The sequence below is a fragment of the Pan paniscus genome, chromosome 6 (genome assembly GCF_029289425.2).
Source record: "Pan paniscus chromosome 6, NHGRI_mPanPan1-v2.0_pri, whole genome shotgun sequence".
Lineage (NCBI taxonomy): Eukaryota > Metazoa > Chordata > Mammalia > Primates > Hominidae > Pan > Pan paniscus.
In genome coordinates this window covers 23,494,175-23,516,833 of record NC_073255.2, presented here as the reverse complement: position 1 = coordinate 23,516,833, position 22,659 = coordinate 23,494,175, and the positions used below count along the sequence as shown (strand labels likewise).

The following is a 22,659-nucleotide window of genomic DNA, read 5'->3' as shown; positions in this document are numbered from 1 at the left end:
TGGAAAATTTATCGGGTAAAGACTAAAACAATCTTTATTACAAGAGACCACACCTCAATATACAATGAAGAAAAATGTTTCCCTTGTGAAAAAACATAATAAAATATGTCCATCTAACTAGTCATGAATCCCTGCAGAAATACACAGCTTTCCCTCTTCTTCCCTTTCTGAATTCCTATTCATTTTGAGTCAGGATAGCCTAGTCCATTAATTAACCTTCAGGTCTTTGAGGTCACCTCCTTGGATCTGTTCTCGATATGTTGAAATAATTTATTCCATAGTGAATATCAAAGATACCTTAATATTGCCAAAATAATGATGTCCTGCATCTACTACTATACCCGGAGTTGTGAAAAATGAAAGAATGAAAAATTCACTGAAGTACTTTTGAAAAGTATAGATGTTATTTATCCCAATATAGACATTTATTTCCCATCAATGAGGGTTCTATGATAGTATCAATTATAACATAAAAATATTGTTGTAAATTATATCATACACCTTTGAATATCTGTTATTTCAAGAATAGTAAACTAGTTTGTGGTTTTGCAAGCAAATACACATAAAGGGATCTGGCACAGCCAGTGCATTGAGTAGAAGATTTATTTAAATGGTACCTACTTAAATCAGTTGTACTATTTACTAGCTTATGTTACATATTGAACAGCTTATTGCCTATGCTGGAAAATGTGTTGCCCTAGGAAATGTGTATATACAGAAATAACATTAACAAGCTACACTAAGAATTTTGATAGGATTAGAAAGCATAAATGTTTATTAACTATTTATATTTATGTAAAGCACATGGTACTTGGAAAATTCAGACTTTAAACAATTATAAAAATATGAACTCTCAAAGCATACTGTATCTGTTCCTATCATGTAGTACCTAACATCTTTTATCTAATAATTTTATATATGTATAATTTACCCTCTTCTTATCAGGTTATAAGCTTATTGGAGCCAGGCGGGACCATGTCCAATATTTAAAATAATGCCTTGCACATTCTGATGTGTGATAAGCAATTAAAGAAATGGAGGTTTATGTTAGTTTAGTTGAATTATTTTATGAGGATTTTTACATATGAAGGTGAGAGGATTCCAACCATTCTTTTAAACATAGTGTTTTACTATAACTATGTACGGAGAAGAGGAAAAAGTTATGTATAAATGTTGACAGAGTTAAAATTTCAGAATCCACCAGGTAGGTTAAGGAGACTTCAGCCATTTGTGAAGAATTTATGCCAGGCTATATATCTAAATTCGTGTTTTTCTAGATACTCTAAGAGGTGAAGGGAATGAATATATATTTAGACTTTAAAACATTAATACATAAGGCAAATTCCACATCAAGTATGTAATATAAGAATGGAAGAGTTGGGGATTTCATAAATGACATTTGTAGTCTTCCAAGCCATGACCACAAGATGTAAGCTTTATGAACTAGAGATGAATAGAAGAATTAAAAATGCTAAGACATGTGTTTCGTATGAAGGAAAAAAGCAGGGCCACAACTGTGAAGCCATTCATACAGTGACTTCCTGACTGATAGGAGTTTTTCACATTCCAACTTTGCCTTTGCTTTCTACAAGTGCTGGAACATTACCATGAAAATAATTGGAGGGAGTAAAGAAGACTTGGTTGAAAAGTTAGCATAGTAGCAAATGGCTTTTCTGATTTGATGTTGAAAGTACTGTATTTTGAAGTTACATTGAATAGTTTATGAGTCAGACCTGAGTGTCTGTTACTGTATCACCACGAATTGACTGAGACTCTAAGCCAGCCTCTCAACCTTTCTGGATATGGATCAGGGATGGAATCTGAGCTCTATCATAGTTCAGATGTATGACTTCTGCTTTACCACACTGAAGTCTTCATTTTTTCTTTGGTAAATATGAAATGGTGATTAAATGATAAACATAAATTACTGGGTATGGTGTTTGGCAATTAATTAGCTTTCAATCCCTACTACCTTTCATTGTTGTTATTGTTGTCATTATCTAACATTCCTATCAACAATAAAATTTTGCCATTCTACACTATTTTTAATAGTGTTTAAACTTTAAATACTGGCACACGCTGACTATTTCTGCATATATTTTATGACTAATTTAGTTAGGTTATTTTCATTCCTGAGGAATATCAAAAACTCTGTCAGCATAGAATGTTTCTTCCATCTCACCCCACCCCCCTTAGGAGGAAATCTATTTGCCAATTCTAGTTCAAAAATAGTAAATCAGCATTCACTTGACATTTTCTTAAACACTCAACAAATCTTTTTTCTACTAGTTAGAATTTTAAAGGAAATTATATGAACATAAAAGAAAAATAATTTTTAAAACTAAGACGGTCATTCAATATTGGTCTGTCTTCCTGATAACTGTCAAGAAAGCTGTGGCTATATGTCATCTTTACATGTCAGCATGGGTGAGCAAAACATAGTCTTTCGATGAAGATCAGGATTAACACTTTCAATTAACAAATGAGGAAACTGAGGCATAGAACACCTAGAAATCGTATAGCTGGCCAAGAACAAAAAAAAAAAACTGGCTCTTCAGATCTTTGCTTCTCCATCACATAGGCCAGACTGGTTGGGTAAGCTGCTTCCCATGGGTAAGTGGAAAAGGGAGTGATATAGTTAGAACACACAATGGATGGTATAGCACAGTGCATAATGACACTTCATTTTATAAGCTTTCCAGCAAAACACCAGTAGATTCCATAGCTAGAGAATTGCTGTTTGACAGTCTTTTTTTATTTCAGTGTACTCCAACTAACCTTTCTAGAGGTTGTGGTAAGCCACAGTGAGGGTGGAGGACAGTTTCTCTCCATAAATTATCTTCAAAGAGAGATTCAGACGAATTTTATTTAATAACAAAAAAAGTGGGAGGACCTTGAGGAGGAAAAGTAACAAGGAAAAGAAAACCACATAAAACTGAATAGAGAGGATCATGTTACAGAAGAAACCATTTTCCTTCAAATTTCAAATGTTTAAAATCAAGAGAAATGATGTGATAAACAACTAGAAGATTGGCTTTAGAACATAACTTAGGTGGAGGGGAGTTTTCCATGACACCATTAGGAAAAGTGTGCAAAGAAAAAAGTTCACTCATAAATATACATATACATATAAATATATGTGTATATATATTGTGTGTAGGGGGTTACTTCATAAACCAACTGTCTCTTGGGGTAGGAAATAAAGTTCCCAAGCTGTTGAAGAATAATCAGTCTATATCAAATTTTAGGACCTTGATCTTACATTTAAAATTAAGAGATATGTCATTTTAAATCTGGGTACCTTGCTCAAAGGTATCCAATCACACTCATTAGGACACAGTTCATCAGAAGATGCCTTTAAACCATCTAAAAGTTATCAGTTGGTGTATTAAAGCCTTTTCAGTATAGTTTTATTGTTTGTTTGTTTGTTTGTGAGTTGTTGCACCTCAGGTTGGTCTTGAACTCCTGGGCTCAAGCAATCTGCCCACCTTGTCCTCCCAAAGTGCTGGGATTGTAGGTGTCAGCCACTGCACCTGGCCTAACAGGATAGTTTTGATTAAAAAAAAGTTTTTGTTGCCAGTAAGATGGATCAAATATTGTTTTCTGGTCCTCATGAGTTAAATATTCTTACTTTTTTTTTTGAGATAGGGTCTGGCTCTGTTGCCAGGCTGGAGTGCAGTGGGATGATAGGTTCACTGCAATCTCCGCCTCCAGGCTCAAGTGACTCTCCTACCTCAGCCTCTGAAGTAGATGGGACTACAGGCATGCACCATCACACATGGCTTATTCTTGTATTTTTTTGTAGAGATGGGATTTTGCCATGCTACTTAGGCTGGTCTTGAACTCCTGGGCTCAAGTGATCAGCTCATTTTGTCCTCCCAAAGGGCTGGGATTATAGGTGTGAGCCACTGCACCTGGTCTAACATGATAGTTTTGATTTTAAAAAGTAAGATGGATCAAATATTGTTTTCTGGTCTTCATGAGTTAAGTATTCTTAGTTTTATTTTAGAGTAAATAAAACTTGAAAATTAAAAAAGTTTGAAAAATGGAAGCATATCATAGAAATTACACATAGAAAACTCAACTCCCAATATCTCAAACTTTGATGCCTCCAGTTTGTTAACAAGCAGAGTTGAAATAAAACAATGTAAAGATTGGTTTCTGCCAGCACTATCTTTCCATTTTGAGTGAAAAAATACAACAGCTCACTCAATATACCTATAAGAAGTAAGCAAGCTCTTCAATAAATTTTTTCCATTATCACAAAACAAACAAAAAATAAACTATTACAATTATCAGCGGAAGCTGTTCCTCAAAGTAACCCAGTGGATAACAGAGGTCATGAAACTGTAGTGTAGGGAAGTAAAGATCCTTCCTACTTTCAGTCTTTAGAAGAACCAGGGACAAGATGTCAAACCCTTTGCTGAACTGTGGGTTCTGCTCAGAAGTAGCGATGTTTAATGGAAAGAACATGGAACTGGATGTAGGTTTTGATCACAGTTCTGCAACTTAGAAGCTGGAAGACCTTGATCAAGACTGGTGCAGGTTTTGCGCTTTATATATATTTTGACCATAGTGGCACAAATGACAGTGTATTTTTTATTTTTTTCATTTAGAATTTTAGGACAATGTGCAAATAAAATTTGGAGTAATGTTTACTACAAGCCAAATTAATTTGTAAGTTTAATTATAAGGACTTTTTCTATACACCTTGCTGTTTCTAAATCTCTATTTGAAATTGCACAATTACTTTCACTATTGTTATTCGTTTTTTGTAAAAAAAAGAAAAGTTCAGAATTTCACAAAGATTACATTTTCTAGCAGAAACAAGGTTGTACCATTTTAATACCTATATTCTAGGGCCTTATGTTTGGTTAACAAATAAATTGTCTTTAAAATTTTTTTTTTTTTTTGAGGCAGAGTCTCCCTCTGTCTCCCAGGCTGGAGTGTAATGGTATGATATCAGTTCACTGCAACCTCCGCTTCCTAGGTTCATGCGATTCTCCTGCCTCACCCTCCCAAGTAGCTGGGATCACAGGCGCCCACCACCATGCCCAGCTAATTTTTGTATTTTTATTAGAGACAGGGTTTCACCACGTTGGCCAGGCTGGTCTCGAACTCCTGACCTCAAATGATCCACCCACCTCCACCTCCCAGAAAATTTTTAAGGAGATCTCTATTTCTGAATTAACTGTCACCTCATGATTAATTTGATTTCAACCTTTAGTCTTGTTATACTTTATAATATTTTCAACAAAACGCCAATAGTGAAAAAAAGACCTTTATAAAAAAAAAGGACTGCATTTCTGCCATGGCTATATTTTATTTAGAGAATATGGGTGTTTCCCAATATTAAAAATATATTCATTCTTAAAAAGTTACCAGCAAAACAAATTGTCTTGGATGGATACAACTTTATTCTAAAATCAATATGTAGAGTGAGTGTGAATGTGTGTAGGCATGTGTGTACCCTCAGAAATATCACGCTCTATACATATAAGGAAAATAAAAATGAAAAATTAATCATACACAAAGAACTATAAATTACAATAATGAATCCCAAAATGGATACAATGATTGAAGTTTTAAGTACAATTACACAGAAGAAATGATGATAGAAAGCATTAGAAGAGAAAAAGCACAATGTTCTCTTTGTTATTGTTTACTTGCCCTTAAACAAAATGCAAAATCTATGCAGATCATAGGTTTGTAAGTAAGACTCATACTTTGCATGTGGAAACTATATTATAAGGTCATTTTAAATGTCTGTATTGTGAATGTAAATTATGTTCTGAGAATTGTGTTGGTAAAGATAATTTAAATTTTTAGGTTTTCATTTCCTTTTCTTAATAAATTTAACCTTTTATTCTAAATTTAAAAATGCAATTAGAGGTAAGGGCTTTTCTTGCAAAGTTTATCAAAATGAAATAGATAATAATTTGCTTAAAAAATCCCAATCTATTCAGAAGCAATGTTTCTATTAGCGTTAGACAAAGGATATTTTCTTTGGGACAGATTGTCATTTATTCGGTATAGGTCCTATGGGTTACTCCAAAGGCCAAGAGATGTCAGAGGGTGGGGCTGTATCTTGGCACCTGGGACAGTAGCTCATATGGAATGGATGCTCTGTGTGACTTAATCTAACTTTCTTAGTGCAGGATTAAGGCCATGGGCACATATTCTTGAACTTCTAAACTGTGCATGTATCTATAATTGGTTAAGAACCTCAAATCTGGGACAACTAATTTTAAAATCTGGATGTTCAAAGAAATTGATCACCTGGGACAAGTAACTTTGACTCATGGAAGTTGCTGTTAATTCTGCTGGAAATTTAGGCAGAAGTCCTTATTGCAAATCAAGTTCCTATACTGTAGCATATATTTTCAAATCTTCTGTTTTTCTTCAAATGTTCTTTACTAATTTTAAAGCTTTGAAACTAAAGAAATATAATAATAACAAATATTGTTAAAGATAATTTTTAAAAACTGAACATATTGACTATAAAAGAAAAAAGTTTTAAAAGTACTTTAAAAGAAAGGCTAAAATATTGAGAACAATTCTGAAGGTGCCTAAATGTATTGATCACCATCTTTTTTATGAAAACAAGACCAAACTGGAATATGCTAATTCAAAAACGAAACAAAATATTTTCTTTTTCAACAATGAATTCACTGAAAGATTTCGAGATTTGGCAAGATGAAGAAAATCACACAAAAATACACACATGAACCAAAGAAGGAGGCTTGAATTAGAATGACAGTTTGTCAGCTAAGTTTAGGGCTAAAGTGATGCAATGAAAATTGTCCTCAGTTTTTACTAACAAAATAGTGGAAAACTAAAACTTCCTGATTATAAAATGATAATCATCTCAATCCTGTATTAAGCCATAGAAAGCAACAGCTCTTCTTCGTCTACTCAATATTTCTTTTTCACTTCCCCAAGGCCAAATGTCATCCTTTTTTGTAAAACAAAATCAAAGCCAAATGGTAAAAATGCAAAGATTTGGTTAAACAAACAGTCAAAATTTCAGTGGTTTTTATCTTCAGCATCCCAAGCAACCAAACAAAGCCAAGATATTGTTCATCTCCTTGACAGACAAAGAGCCTCAGAGGTCCAGAGTGACATGCCCGAAGGCTGGCACGTGATCGGGCTAATTAAATTAAATAGCAGGAAACAGCTTTTCCATATGCCACTGCCTGGCCACACACAAACTGTAACAGTAAATCTTTTATACTAGTCAAGGAAAAGTGTAACCATTAAAAAATATACAGTATCAACACACCATCCAAGAATCAGAAGTTACACATCCACATAACCTCCCTGGGCCTGAACTTTAATGCCAAATGTTGAAAACTTCCAAATTCACTTTAGGGGCCATCTAAAAGTCCATGGTAATTAAAGAGGATGAAAAAGAAACACCTCTGCCCATCAAGGTTCACTAACACTAACTTCAGCTAATATTCTGATTGCTTTAAGAACACATTTCTATACCAACTAAAATCAAAACCTGAATAGTTCTGAATCAAAGTTAAAAGAAAATCTATTGCTCACTTTCCACCACTTTTAATTTCTTCCTCCTCATTACTCAACTGAAGATGAAGAGATAAATGTTTTAAAAGGCATAAAAGCCTTTGGAATCTTTTGAGAAAACTCTCCTAGTAGGCTCCCCACAATTTTTAGGCCAATGGCACAATTTTCTCTAAGTTTGCCACTGCAGTTCTAGGCTTTTGGTCAAGAACATTTTAAACATATCCATACTTCCATGTTTCTAGAAAAGTTCCCCTGGGTTTGTAGGTCCCATTCATTTTTATCAGTCATGGTTTATAGTGGCACTGATTTCTAATGCAAAGAACATGAACTATGCCATAGTAATTGTCATCCTGGATAAAGAAACCGGGAACTAAGCATTGTGGTGGAAAACTAAATGCAAGAAAACTGCTTAACAGGGATCCCAAATTAGAAGACTGCAAGGCACTTTTAACTTAGAGACATAGAAAATGTAGAATCATGGCAGAACATCCATGGCTTACCTCTTTAAATAGAAGCATTAAAATATAATATAATATACAAAATGTAAATAATAGTCAATTTTTAAAATAAAAATTACACTTATGTTACCTAGTATTTAGATGTTATAAATAGTCCATTATCTATGCTTCATACCGGAATTAAAATTTTTCATAAGACATTATTTCTTACTATATTAAAGAGTAACTGAATTAACAGAACACGGTCTAATAAATTTAGTAGGATCAATGTTACTCAGAGAAGAAAAGGAAAGAGAGAGAAAGAAAGAGACGGAGAGAGAGAAGAAAGAGAAAGAGGGAAAGAAAGATGAAAAGAAAAAGAAAGAAAGGAAGAAAGGAAGAAAGAAAGAAAGGAAAGAAAAGAAAGAAAAGAAAAGAAAGGGAGAGAGGGTGGGAGGGAAGGAAGAAAGAGAAATTCTAATTCTTTAAATGGAGATTAGAAAAAAAATTTAAACTAGATCGTATTATTGTTTTCACATGGTTTAACCAACGTAATTGTAGGATGCACAGGTCCTCCAAAAAACTTGGGTAAAAATGTCCATTCAGTCTGTGTTTGTCTGTATATGTATAGGCAATTGTTAATGGTTGTTCCCTCATATCTGCCTTTAAAGTTAATATTTGAATGTAAAGAGTACCAAAATCCAAGAAATTCAAAGCCTGCTTGAAAATGACCAAGCCACACTGGAGAACTGACTTGGTAGGACCCAGCAAGTCACTAGCTTCTAAAGTGAATACAGGACTAAGAATGAGTTGAAGCAGCTCATTCCCCCCAGAATAGCTGGATTTATTTTTTCAGATCTTTACTAAATCCAATCCTTTCTCTCCATCTTCATTCCTGCACCAGGGTCCTAGGCTAAGATTGATTATTCCATGGTGTCATCCACCCCTGTTAAATGCTCCAGAGAACTCACAAATTAGTGAGCAAGAGAGAAACCAAGTTGAGTGTAAAGGTTATGATAGACTTGCACAAACAAAACTTTAACATAAGCCTTGAATGTTTCAAGTGAACATTCTTTAAAGAAAGACAACAAATTTAAATTGTCTAACATTGAATGGAAATTTACTAGACATTAAACAGAACAGGAAAATATGAACCATATTCAAGAGAAAAATTAAGCAGTAGTAGCAGACCCCAAAATGGCAGAAAAGGACTTTAAAGTAAACAAAAATACACTCAAGGATTTAAAGAAAAATGTGAATATGTTGCAGAGACAAATGGAAAACATATCTATATTTCTAGATGTGAAAACCTCCAGATCTTAAATGAAAAATTTACTGGATGTGATTAACAGAAGTTCATCCACTAGGAAGAAAAGATGTGTACAGCAATAGAAAATGTACAGAAGAAAACATGAAGAAAAAAATATGGAAACTTGATATGTGAGACAGTATCAAGCAGTCTACTCTATGTGTAACTGGAGTCCCAAAAGAAAGACAGAGAAAATAATTAGCAGGAAAAATATCAGATGAAATAACACTTGACATTTTCTAAACTTTTAAAAAGTGCAAACCCACAGATATAAGAAGCTCAGTGAACCAAAGAAGGATGTACACAGAGAAAACCACATTAAGGGACATCATAATCAATTTGCTAAAAACTAGTATTAACCAAAAAATCTTACAAACAAGCAGAGAAAAATAAACTACTTAATGTTAAGAGTTACTAAATAGCAACAGTAATCAAGATTCTGTGGTATTGGTGTAAAGACAGAGATCAATGGAATAAAATAAAGAGCTCAGAAATCTGCTAACATTTATATGTTCAATTGATTTCTAACAAATAGACCAGAATAATTCAAAGGAGCAAGAATAATCTTTTCAAAAAAAGAGGTGCTGAAAAATCTAATCCTGTAAGATAATGAAACTCAACCTATCTTCACATCATATGAAAATTAACTCAAAATTGCTCTTTCATTTAAATGTTTAAACTGGAGGAAGAAAGCAGGAAAACAGATCATTCTTGAAAGGACACTAAAGCACTAACCATAGAAGAACAAATTGATAGAATGGAACACATCAAGTGCTAGTGTTAGTGCTTAAATATTCTGCTCTTCAAAATGGAAGGCCAATGACAAAGTAAGTGAAATTATTTGTAACATACATATGTAGAAATAGATTGTATCCAAAATATATAATTTGATAACCAACAATAAAAAGACATGCCTCAATTTAAAAACTGAGCCACCTAATGCAGTCATTAGCTGCATACAGTTAGAAAAACCCAACAATATCAAGTGTAAACAAGAACGCAGAGTAATAGAAACTCATACATTGTTGATGAGAATGTCAAACAATAATTAATTACAAATAATTTGGCAGCTTCCTATAAAGTTAAACCTATACTTAGTGTACAACTCATTTTCACTCCTAAGTAATTACTCAAACGAAATAAAATACATTTCTACAGAAACTTGTATAAGATATTCATGGTAGTTTCATTCATAATTACTCACACCTGAAAATAACCTACATTTCCATCAATAGACAAATATATAAACAAATTGTGGCATATCTGTACAGTGGCTAACTATTCAGCAATAAACAGGACCATATCACCGGTACATACATGGAGGGATCTCAGAAGCATTTTCTGATTGAAAAAAAATTCAGACTGAAAATATCACAAACTCTTTTTTATATGATTCACCTAAATGAACTTCTAGAAAAATAAAAACTAATATATAGTGTCAGAATAACAGATCAATAGTTGACTGGGGCTGGGAGGAGAGTGAGGATGTGAGTCTGAGTATAAAGAGGGCAGGAGGGAATTCTCTGGAATGACAAATATTCTCTATCTAGATAGTGGCATATACATTTCTCAAAGTTTATTAAACTCTATGTATATATATCAAGTGGGGTTTGTATGGATATTATAGTTCAAAAAGTAGACTAAAAATCACTAAGATTTAGGAAGTTGTGTGCAAACAAAAGTAAAAATATCATTTTAAAATTTTAATTTAAACAGCATGCCAAAAACCCCAGGACATTAACAATTAGAATTTTTTTAATCCCTGAGAGAGCCCCTTTTAAGGAAGAAAATATTATCTGCTTCCATATCCAGAAAAAGGTTATAATGAGATACAACTAACCACTGTAAACATATAAAGACATAAAATATATACATTTTAAGATTTGTATGTGATAAAGAAAATATAAAATAAAGGAACCAAGTTGGATATTTTTATGAGTTTGTCAGACAATTGAAATAATTAAGCAAAAGTCAAATAATTTATAATTTACAGTAGAAAAATAAATATTAAATGTGCTATAATTCATAAAGTGTAAGTTTTTCAAAAAAGGATTTGATAGCACCATCTTCATGACCAAAATATGTCTAAGATGCTAAAAATATAGTGTAAAGTAGACTTATTCTTCAGCATGTTAAAAGAAGGTAATAGAGAGAGGACAAATGGCTATGCAAAATTATGCAGTCAAATTACTTAAGATCAAGAAATCATTGCAAGATTTCCCATTCTAAGTTCTTTGAGCATTTACCTAACTAGAGATAGTAGGTGGGGGAGGGGGGACGTTTCCCAGAATATTTGTTAAAAAGCAGAGACAGAAAAATCTTTGCATTCTTTATTTCATGCTGATTCCAAAGGAAGAGTCCATATACAACCCCGCACTGCTAAATTTGACTGGCTTTAAAAATAAAAATAAGAAAGAAAGGCAGAGTCCAGTGCAAATATGACAAGAGAACCCCCTGTAGGCTACTAGACAATGCCAATTTTCTGAGTTTTGCTTTCTGATTGACGGTTTTGGTGCTGATAATAGGGTGAGAATTAAAGTTAGAGGAGACCTGGGCACAGACATAGCTTATCCAAAGATCCTCCGTGATCAACACATATTCTTAATACATCCTTCGGAACAATGATCATGTTAATCATTCACACCTAGAGTTGTTTTAAAATTAGTGAGTCATTAGTTGAAATCTGGTGAAAAAAAATCCAGGATTCTTTTTATGGGAGGTGAGAGGAGACATAAGAAAAGGCAGTGGAGAGGAAGAAGAGGAGTAATGTACTCACAGGGTCTCCCAAAGAACATTCCAGCCTGAGGACTTCCCTGTAAGTCATGAAAGGGCTGCAGCTGAATCAACCCTAGACGGTTCTCAACTCTTGGGGTAGGGAGGAGAGGCTGAGCAGTCTCCTGCAGTGACCTGGGCCGTATACATATTGCCATTTTCTATGTGTGCTAGGACATGAAAAAGGTGGGAAGCACTGTACTAGAATTTTTTTTATTTACAGAAGAGAAAATTATTCATTATTAAAGATTGAAATTGAGTGTAAGGTCAGCTCCTACCAAGGAGAACAAAGTTACTAAAGTTCCAAGATATATTAATGCTACTTTTCATAACAATAGCTAATTTTTACTGTGTACCCATTATGCTAGTACTCATTACATTATTTAAACATGTTAACACATTTAAAGCTGACAATTCCTTAACAGAAAAATTTAGAATTCCTGACCACATTTAACAAACAAGTAAACAGAGGCTTGGCAGAATTCGGTAATTTACTTCACATGGAGTTGCTAGTAGGTGGGGAAGTTGGAGCTGCAACTCCTGCAGCCTAACTATAAAATCAATATTACCATACGAGGCAGTTCCATGCATAGATCTCAAAGACAATGCAAAATGCCACTGTTTTTGATGCATACATAGGGTTTGATGCATACCTAGTCAAAACAACACATCAATTTCCACATTTAGTAAGTTTTCTTTAAATATGCACAAGGAGGAGGCTGATTCACTCTCTAAGAAAGATTAATATGAATCATTTTGTCTTCTTTCCAAGCTCTCACTTTAAAAAATTATCTATAGAATACATGGAAATAGAAAAATTAATACTATAAAGAGGTCATTCAAATTAATCTAGATATATTTTTATCTAAAAATGTATGCTAGATATTAGAAGTCATAGTCAATAATTCATATACAAATATAAATTATAAAAATTAATATGGTGCGAGTACTGTTAAATAATAAATTCATCAAGAAAAATATTTCCATCATTTACCATAGGCTGAAAATGAAAAATAGTAGCTATTTTTACTAAAGCCAGTTTAAAAAATATATTACTAAGGAGGACACTGAGGACAAGAAATAGTCCATCAAGTAAAAAATGACTCTACATTTCACATCGAAAACAAAAGTGAGAATAAAATCATAGTATGGAAGAAAATGCCTTTAACCATTTACATCTGAATAAGAACAATGTAAAACAAAAACCATTAAAATAAAGTTCAGCTGAACATTTCATAGGTTCCCTGAGTGGCTCTAGGAACAATGATGAACACAATAGAGTACATTTTCCCTGACCTCAAAAAGCAAAAAGATATAACGCCACACAGACAATGATAAATAAGAATTACATGGGAAACTCTGGAACTGATTTCAAGTTGGGGAGATCAGAAGGGCTGGAGAAATCACAGATGGCATATGGCAGAAGTGAGTGCTTGGTTAGTGTATAAAGGTTGAATTATGAAGACTGTAGCTCTCTGATATCATTTAAGTGAAATATTAGAAAGCAATTACTGTAGGTTGACCATAGAAAATGGGAAAATGGTATTGGTATTTTACAGTAAGTTAATTGAAGTAGTATAAATATCACACTGATGTAAAAGGGGGCTATTGCAATGAGAGCAGCATGGATTTGTTTTACTGTTCACTAGTAGCTGGAGAAAGCAAAGCTGAAGATGAAGTAAAGAAATATGATGATGTGAAATCAGAAACAGGAGGACCAACTGCCTATAGGAGATAAAGCAATGAAGATAATCAAAGATGACTACAAGATCATCTATCCCACTGTCTAAATGGTGGTCTCATCAACAACAACAACAACAAAAAGGAAAAGCAGGAAAAACCAGCACATATTATGGATGAATTTACTAACTTTGAGATGAGAATGGAGCAGTAAGTTAATTCTCCTTACAACTAATATTGGTAATAAAACATTTGGTAGACTTTGAGTTGTCTTGAAGGTAAAGGAGAAGGATCTTTAAACCCTTAAACCATTCAGATGCCTCAGATCTCTGCTAACACTAACATTTTATGCCTCTATGTTAATTAAGAGCAACAGAAAGATACTGGCAAGAGCAAAAATTCATCTGTTCAAGTTTTATAGCCCATCTATTTTCAAATTGATGTGATGAGATCAATTAACAAAATACAAAATGAGATGAAGATGATCTAAAGCAGAAACATAAATACAAATAAAAATATGTGAGTCACAAATGCAAACCATGTATATTCTTTTCGAATAGCCACATTTAAAAAGTAAAACAGGTAAGATTAATTTTAATGACGTTATATGACTTAATATATATTTAAAATATTATTTCAACATGTAATCAACAGACATGGAATATTAATAAACTTTTTGTACTATATCTTTGAAATCTGCTGTGCATTTTCTACTTAGGCTGTACCTCAATTCTTGCCAACCACATTTAAATGTTCAATAGGTACATGTGGCTACTAGTTTGGACAGAGCAAATTTAGGGTTCTTTCTCCAGAAATTCTGTCAACAGAGGCATGAAGATCAAAGCGAAGACATGAACATTAGTTCGACATAATTTTTTTAAAGACATGCTGTTGTTTTGTCACTCAGGCTAGAGCACCGTGGCATGATCATAGCTCAATGCAGCCTCAAACTCGTGGGCTCAACAATCCTCCTGCCCTAACCTCCCATGTATCTAGGTCTACAGACATCCTTCCACACCTGGCTTCAACATAAAATTCAACTGTAATTAGCAAAACTGAGTGACGAGGGTAGGATTTTAAAAGTAATATTCATGAAGAAAAATAATTGATTTAATTTTTAAAGAGCACCAGAAAAAAAGGAATAATAAACATCAAGATTGTAACATTTCAGTGATATTTTGGGAAGAAAAAAGTAACAGTATCAAAAGTTAGAAAGCAACAAGGGTCAGCCACAGAAATATCAGAAAGGCAAGACCAAAATCAACTAGTAATTGCAACTAGTAATTGCAAAAACCGCAATTACTTTTGCATCAACTCATATAATAAGGAAAATGAAGATAAAGTATGAGAAAATGAAGTCGAATAATCATGAAGTTCATATCTCTTTGAAAATAATTTAAATGCATAGAAGAATATTTAAAAACAATGTGTATGACACAAAATGGATCAAAGACCTAATATTAAGTGCTAAATTTTTATTAATGAAACTCTAAGAAGGCGACGTAAGTGTAAATCTTTATAACCCTGGACTAGGTTACAGTTTTTAAAATATGATACCAAGAGCACAAGCAGCAGAAGGAAAAATAGATAAACTGGACTTCAGCAAAATTCAAAACTTTTGTGCATCAAAGAACACTTAATAAAATGAAAAGAAAACTGACAGAATAGGAGAAAATATTTGCAACTTATATACCCGATAAAGGTCTACTACACAAAATATATCTAAAAGCACTTACAACTCAACAACAAAAAGACAAGCAAGCCAACTAGAAAATGGGCAAAGGACTTGACTAGATGTTGCTCCTATGAAGTTATAGAAATGGCCAATAAGCAAATAAAAAGATGCTCAACATCATTAGTCATTAATGAAATATAAATCAAAGCAACAATGATAGCACGGCATACTCACTAGGATGGCTACCATCAGTAAAGCAGGGGAAATAACAAATGGAGAAGATGTGGAGGAACTGGAACCCTCACACATTGCTAGCAGGAAAGTAAAATAGTTCAGCTACGTGGAAAACAGGTTGACAGTTCCTCGAAAAGTTAAACAGTTACCATATTACCCAGAAATTTCACTCCTAGATATATACCCAGGAGAAATGAAAATATATCTTCTCACAAAAGCCTTGTACACGAATGATCACAGCAGCATTATTCATAATAGACAAAAAAGTGAAAACTGTGTGTTCAACTGATGAATGAATAAGCGAAATGTTGTATAGCCATACAAGGGAATATTACTCAGCCATAAGAAGGAATGAAGTACTGATGCTGTGGATGAACCCTGAAAATCTTCTGCATAAGGAAAGAAGCCAGGCACAAAAGGCCACATAATGCATGACTTCATTTACATGAAATATCCACAATAGGCAAATCCACAGAGATATAAAGCAGATTAGTGGTTGTCAGGGGCAAGAAGGAGCGTGGAGTGGGAGTGACTGCTTAGTTGGTACAAGATTTTTTTTTGAGTTGGGGTTAATGGAAGTGTTTTGGAATTAGATACTAGTGATGGCTGCACAGCACCATGAATATTCTAAAACTTATTGGAGTAATTCCAGTAAATATAGTGAGAATTGCCTATACTTGAGTTAAAATGCAGAAGAAGCCGAGAACAATATACAAAAATAGGAGACAAGATATTTTGAAAACTATGAATCAGAGAATCTGAGGAACTTAGGTAAAAGCTATTAAAAATCAGGCCAGATTTCAGGAAGTGGTTAGGGCACCTGGCCATCTCCAAAACATTATTTCTGAATCGGACTCTTCAAAAGGCTTGAAAAAGGTAAATGACTGAGCAACCAGTCAGAACAACAGACTCAGAACCTCTAGGGGTGTGGTCAGAACCTGTTTCCCCTCGAGAGGATAGTCATGCATCTTTCTATTAGAATACCACTTAGGAGGTCTAGAACGTGACAACTGTCTCTATTTTTCCCTTCCACAACGTTTTATACAGACTACTTAAGTCAAAATTATTATCAAGTGTGTCCTTGATAGGTTTAAAAAGTCTGTAAAAGGCAGCGTCCTGATGGCTTAGAAACTGGACTTTCTTTGCATTAGCTGGGGAGTGAAGGTAAGAAGTAAAGGAGAGCTCTGAACCTGCTGAAATCCTTTCTCCTTCCCCTAAAAGTTAACCAAGTGTGGCCACTCTGTTTCAGTCCCTCCTAGGACCGGCTATGGTCATAAAAAAGAAGTCTACAGATTGTCACGATTAAAAATGGTTGAATAAAATGTGTGCAGGATTAGAACCTTCATCTAACCCTAACCCTCATTAGAATTAGAAAAAAAAAAAAAGAGTACTAATCACTAATCTCATAATTTATAGAAGCTATTAAAAAAGATTATTGATCAAGACAGTTTGGTAAATGCTAATGAGGAAAGAGAGAGAAACAATTGAATAAATTGGACAGAAGTAAGCATATCGGGCAGATATAAAGAATCGTTGCACCAACACAGCACAATGGTAAAGGTTGAGAACAGGGACTCTGGTGCCAAAGTGCCTGGGTTCAAATTAAAGTTAGACCTCCTAAATCTTTAATTTCTCTGTTGCAGTGCTCTCATCTCTACAGTGGGATGATAATAATACCTCCTTCATCAGGTTATTGTGAGGACCAAATGAGCTAATAGATATGAAGTGCTTGCGCACTGTGTGTTTGTAATAGATAAAAGTAAACATCTTTTTCTAAATCAAAATGATCCCCAAAAGTTGCATTGCCTAAACACAGTTTATAGCCTCAAAGATGTTATTATAAAATTAGATGTAACAACAAGAATATAAACGTTTTTAAGCCTACATAGATATGTTGTTGGCATGACTGAAAAGTCACATTCCCAATTTCCTTTGTGTTTGCCCAAATTCTTTGATTGCCTTCAGTATTTTCTTCTGAAAATAGAGATGAAGCAATGATCAATAATAAAGGGAATAATAGTCTCAAACTCCTTCTTTTGTATCTCCAAGTTCCTGATATAATCAGTTACAATTGGAGACCTCAAATTATTTATCATTGTAAACCTTCAATCACACACCCACAATTTATACATATTACAGCGATTCAAAATTGTACACTTCGATTATTGAAAAAAACACAATGAAACACCAAATTAAAAACAATACTCTACATATATCTGTTAAGTACTAGGTTTCAACAAAAGGTTTAGTGTCTGAATTCCTTTTCAACATCCTTTGAAAAAAAGGAGCATAAAACAATATATAACAATTTCTAGAAGACTATCTTTCTCAGATCTATGAAAAGTAGCAGTCTACACTTCATCAACCACCTTCACCAATGAGAAGGTGAATTTTTACTTCCAGAAGAAAAAAAATATAATGATTATTTATTTCAAGACTTGGCAATAACTATTTTTTCTAATGAAAAGTTTTCTAATGCTGGATTGATGCTTTGTATTAAAAGTCACCCTATATAACACTTCAGAAATCAGATATACACTATAAAACCATTTTTTAATTGATTTCTCTAACTCATATTTTAGGATCTCTGGTACCAAGTTAGTCCTGTAATTTTATAGTTCAAAGGCAAATTACAGGAAATTATAATTAGCAATAATGGTATTTCCAGAATTCTGATTGTATTCTCAAATTTATGGCACTATGAAATGATAATCCATTCTGTAACAGTCAATAATTATAGCTCCAGATTTCTTGATACTCTAATGCAATACTGATGTGACTTAGAGCACGGCAGAGTTGCCTTTACTTGAATCAGGCTCCTATTCCTCACGCTGGTATTATAACAATTGTTACCATATAAGGGGAGATCATTTAATTACTATTTTCTCTTTAAATTTATGTGCTGTCACTTTCTACTTGTATTTCAAGATCTCACTGTAATAGACATAATTATTACGACACTTGGAATATTATTCATTTTAATATTTATTGAGTGCTTGTTATGTTCAAGGGATTATGTTAAGCTTTTTAAAAATAATTTTTTAAGTTGAGCAAAGTTAGGAACTGACATCTATTTAGATAAAGTTTTATATTTAGAAGTTGACATTTTAATTTAAATACCAAACATGATAACATATCATGAAAAAGTTTACACTGGCAAAAGGAAAATGAAACAAATTTTACATGTGTTAGCTATTTGAAAATTTTGGATGTAAATAGTTGAAAGTCATTATTGCTGAATTTATTGTTTTTAATGGTATTAGATGTAACTGCTCAAAATGTCTTTATTTTCTTGTTTCAACAAAGACTGGCAATGTATTTTGATATATGAGATCTAGTGTGCAAGCTTCAACTTCGATTAAATACGGCAAGTTTACACAAAGCCAAGTGTATGAAAGGGGATCTTTTAAAAAAAACTTTATTTGAGAAAGGAAGAGACTTATAACAGAAGGCAAGAAGGGAAACATACAAACAATATATTTACAACACAAAACAAGAGATCACCTTCAAGGGTGTAAATTATAATAAATACAGTAGATTTTAAAAGAGACATTTATCAATTAATTCTAAGATTATTTAAGTCCAGCTTTCCTTTTCACTGGTTCCAGGTAGTTTCTTGATTAAATTCAAAGACTATCAAATTCAAACAATTAACGTCCACCAACTGTACTGATGAAACTCTCTCAAATGACATTATAAAAAATAGTTTTTTTTGTTTGTGATTACATATCTTTGAAGTAATATTATACAAAAGTCTGCTCAGCCACATGTTCCTCCCCAAATAAAATGTATTTTAAAAGATGCACTATCCCTTTTTTATGAGATTGAAAAAAGACTTTGAAGAAAATGAATATTTATGAGATGGAAAAAATATACAATTTTATCTTAGGCATGCCATATTTTTAATGCAAAACAACTGACAAAAAGTCATTTTAATATGAAGGAATATACTAACCAAAATATGTTGGTGATAGGGAGTGTTCCTATTATAGCTATTTGTCAAATTATCAGAAGGACTTTCATTATATGGAAAAGTTTTAAACTTTCTAACTTCTAGTTATGTTAATTTAATTTGAATGGAGACTTTTTAAAAAAGGATAATGTATCTTTAGCAGTAACATTTTTAAAGAAATATTTTTAAATGTCACAGCAAAATGTAAACAACACGTGCCAATAACATACAGTTGAACAATGTCTACATTTGGCAAAACTGCTATATCTCCTTTGAAATAGGATACTACACCTTGAAATACCTCGGATTTAGAAATATAAATATTTTAATAGAAAAAACCTCACAAAGATTCTAGGTCAATTTGGATTATCCATATTAAAGGGGTCTTAATACAACGAACCTTTAACTAGCTTAACAAAAGTAAACCTATAAAACAAGGTAAACATATCAAAAGGGAATATGAAGGAAATGTTCCAGTGAAAAGCTTCCGTAACAATTTCCCTACTTGTGGTGTTATTTTCTTAGACAATAAATCAATTCATAGAGTGCCCTTTAAAAACAGAAAGAGTAAAGCACTATCCTCAGATTTTTTTTCCTACATTCCTCAGTACATGAATCACTTGGACTTCCTGTTTCCACAAGGCATTTCCTGTTCAGCCTCACAGAATCACTTTTCTGTAGGAGAACAGCAGGAACCTGACAAAGAACTGACTTGAATAAACAGTGTCTTCTGTTGCCTTCAAAGTTGTTTGTATTTTATAGCATCAAAGGACATAGTCCTCCTGAAGGTGCATTATATACAAGTAAATTTTTTTGTTAAACCTATCTTTTCTAATTGTTATTTGCCAGAATGTTACGGTATATGCCCATGTCATTATGGAATTATACTTAAGAGATTCTAGTGACAATATAAAATATGATACACCTTCTTCTTTTCAAACTGATTTTGACTTGATATCAGATAATATTCATCCTGTTACTGTGTTTTTTGCAATTGTAGATACAATATTGTATCTGATTGGACCATAATGCTGCACATTACTTCTCACCAACATTTGCATCTGCTTCATTTGCTCTTTTTTGATAGACAGTGTCATCAAATTACACAAAATAAAAGTAAAATGAGCAGTGCTATGTGAGACATAATCTAATATTTAAAGTAGTGCTGCAATTTGCATCTATATATTTAAAACCACCTGTATTCCTAATATGTTCAATTGCAACCTACACAATAACCTAGGACTACTGGCATGGTGACCAGAACATTTCTACTTAACTAAAAAAAGAGAGAGGAAGGAAGGGGCAGACTACCTTTAACAGTGTTCAAGACTATAGTATGATACATTATGTACAGTGATGTGAAAATTAAATTCTAGATGTTGCAAAAAATCAAAAACTAATCGAATGCTTCATTGATCAGACTGGGAGACTATCCAGCAGTCACTGATCTCAACACATAAACTCAAAATAACAGTGAATTTGTTTTCTTTAGAAGTGATTGGTGTAGCAGGCTTTGGGATAAATTTAAAGCCTATTAACTGCTCAGATATTATGTATCATAATTTTAGTATAACAGGTATTTCCTTACCAGTGGATTTTCAATGAAACATTGATATCTATATAGAGATCAGTATATAGAAAGACCTCTATATAGATATATACATATATCTGCATTAGGTAGAATCCTTAAACACTGAACTCAAATCATAGAGAAATATAAACTGATAGGAAATCATATCCATTTACCAAACCTGCAATGCATTTCATGTTCAGATAATGACTTTAATTACAAATCCTGGAGCTAAATCTTTGCCTATTACCTGTTGCATAAAAGCAGCCTGCTCCCCAGATTCCATTTCCTGGATCTGAGCATCTTCATCACTGTCCACTGGTTCCTCCTTGACCTTCACAGCCCCAACTTGTCCCAGTGTGTCATCCACACAAGCACTGCTGTCGCTCCTAGTGCTGTTGCCACTAGAGGGCGCTCTGTCTTCCTGCATCGCCTGGTCCCCCTGAAGCTCTTCCTCCGCTTCCTCAAGGTGACTGCCTGGTTGCTTCAGTTGTTCAATAGATTTCGAAAGCAGCTAGAAGAGAGTGTTCAGGGGTTCAAAATTCAGTAGTTCTTCATGGTAACAGAGAAGCAAATTACACTTTGATTTCTAATAACTCATACACTGTGATTTCTAATCATTGAACATAAATTTCAGAATGAACTTGTAGGCAACAAGTTTCCTCAGTAATACTAAATCTAAAGTAGTCCCATTATTCCTTATTGTATGGGTCCAGTAGGCAGTGAATAAGGTCTTTAAGTGTTGGATTGTTTTTTCTTTTTAATGGATCACTCTTTAATGCAGTTAGAACATGGTGTAGAAAAAGGTAAATAAACTATCCATGGAAACCCTGAAACTTTCAAAAGGACAGGTTTTGAAAGTTGAACCTGGGAATAATACTTTTCTCAAAAGATAAAGGGGGTGATAAAAAATGTTGTCAATATCATTTTTCAACGAATGTTAAACGCTATGAAAGCCAGAACACAAATGCTAATAGTCTTTGTCTAATTTTCTTGTACCTATACACAGAAACGACAGTCAAATGAAAAAGCATCTTCTTATATATATTTGTAAGAACTAGAAATATTTATTTTGATATTCTGAACTTTAAAGAGGTGTATGATTTAAAAAAAATTAACAATAAGATGTTTTATGAACAGACTCAAATGGAAATTAAATATTAGAAAAGAATCAGGAAATTATTTTTTAATTTGAAAATCATTATTTAGACATTTTATTTATTTTATAAATTAGATTGAACTTAGTTTTCAGAAGTCAATGAATTAACTGCTTAATGATTTTAAAAGATAATTGACAATATGCCTAACTTAAACAATAGCAAAATATCATAACATGAAAGCTCAATAAATGGGGAAAAAGTCTCAAGATTATTTTGTCTCACACTGGCCATTTGTTTTATTTCACAGTGGCCCTGTGGACCAAATCATCTGCAGACCTTGAACTGTGTTTTCAAGAGTTGTTAAGTTTTCTGCTAAGTCAGTGCCTATGTAAGCAACATG

General features: G+C 33.2%; 1 protein-coding gene across 25 annotated transcripts in view; it reads right to left on the bottom strand.

Moving 5' to 3' along the window:
- The window catches only part of HDAC9 (histone deacetylase 9), a 911,762-nt gene that overhangs the window by 314,063 nt on the left and 575,040 nt on the right, over positions 1-22,659 (bottom strand). For 14 of the 25 annotated variants that reach the window (XM_034963758.4, XM_034963753.3, XM_055115739.2 and 11 more), the window contains one exon: positions 21,410-21,673. In XM_034963758.4, the coding sequence (XP_034819649.1) occupies positions 21,410-21,673 (264 nt within the window). Of the gene's footprint in view, positions 1-19,039; positions 21,674-22,659 lie in introns of those variants that run through there. The other 11 variants (XM_063606189.1, XM_034963767.3, XM_057302831.1 and 8 more) reach the window with 1 other exon arrangement.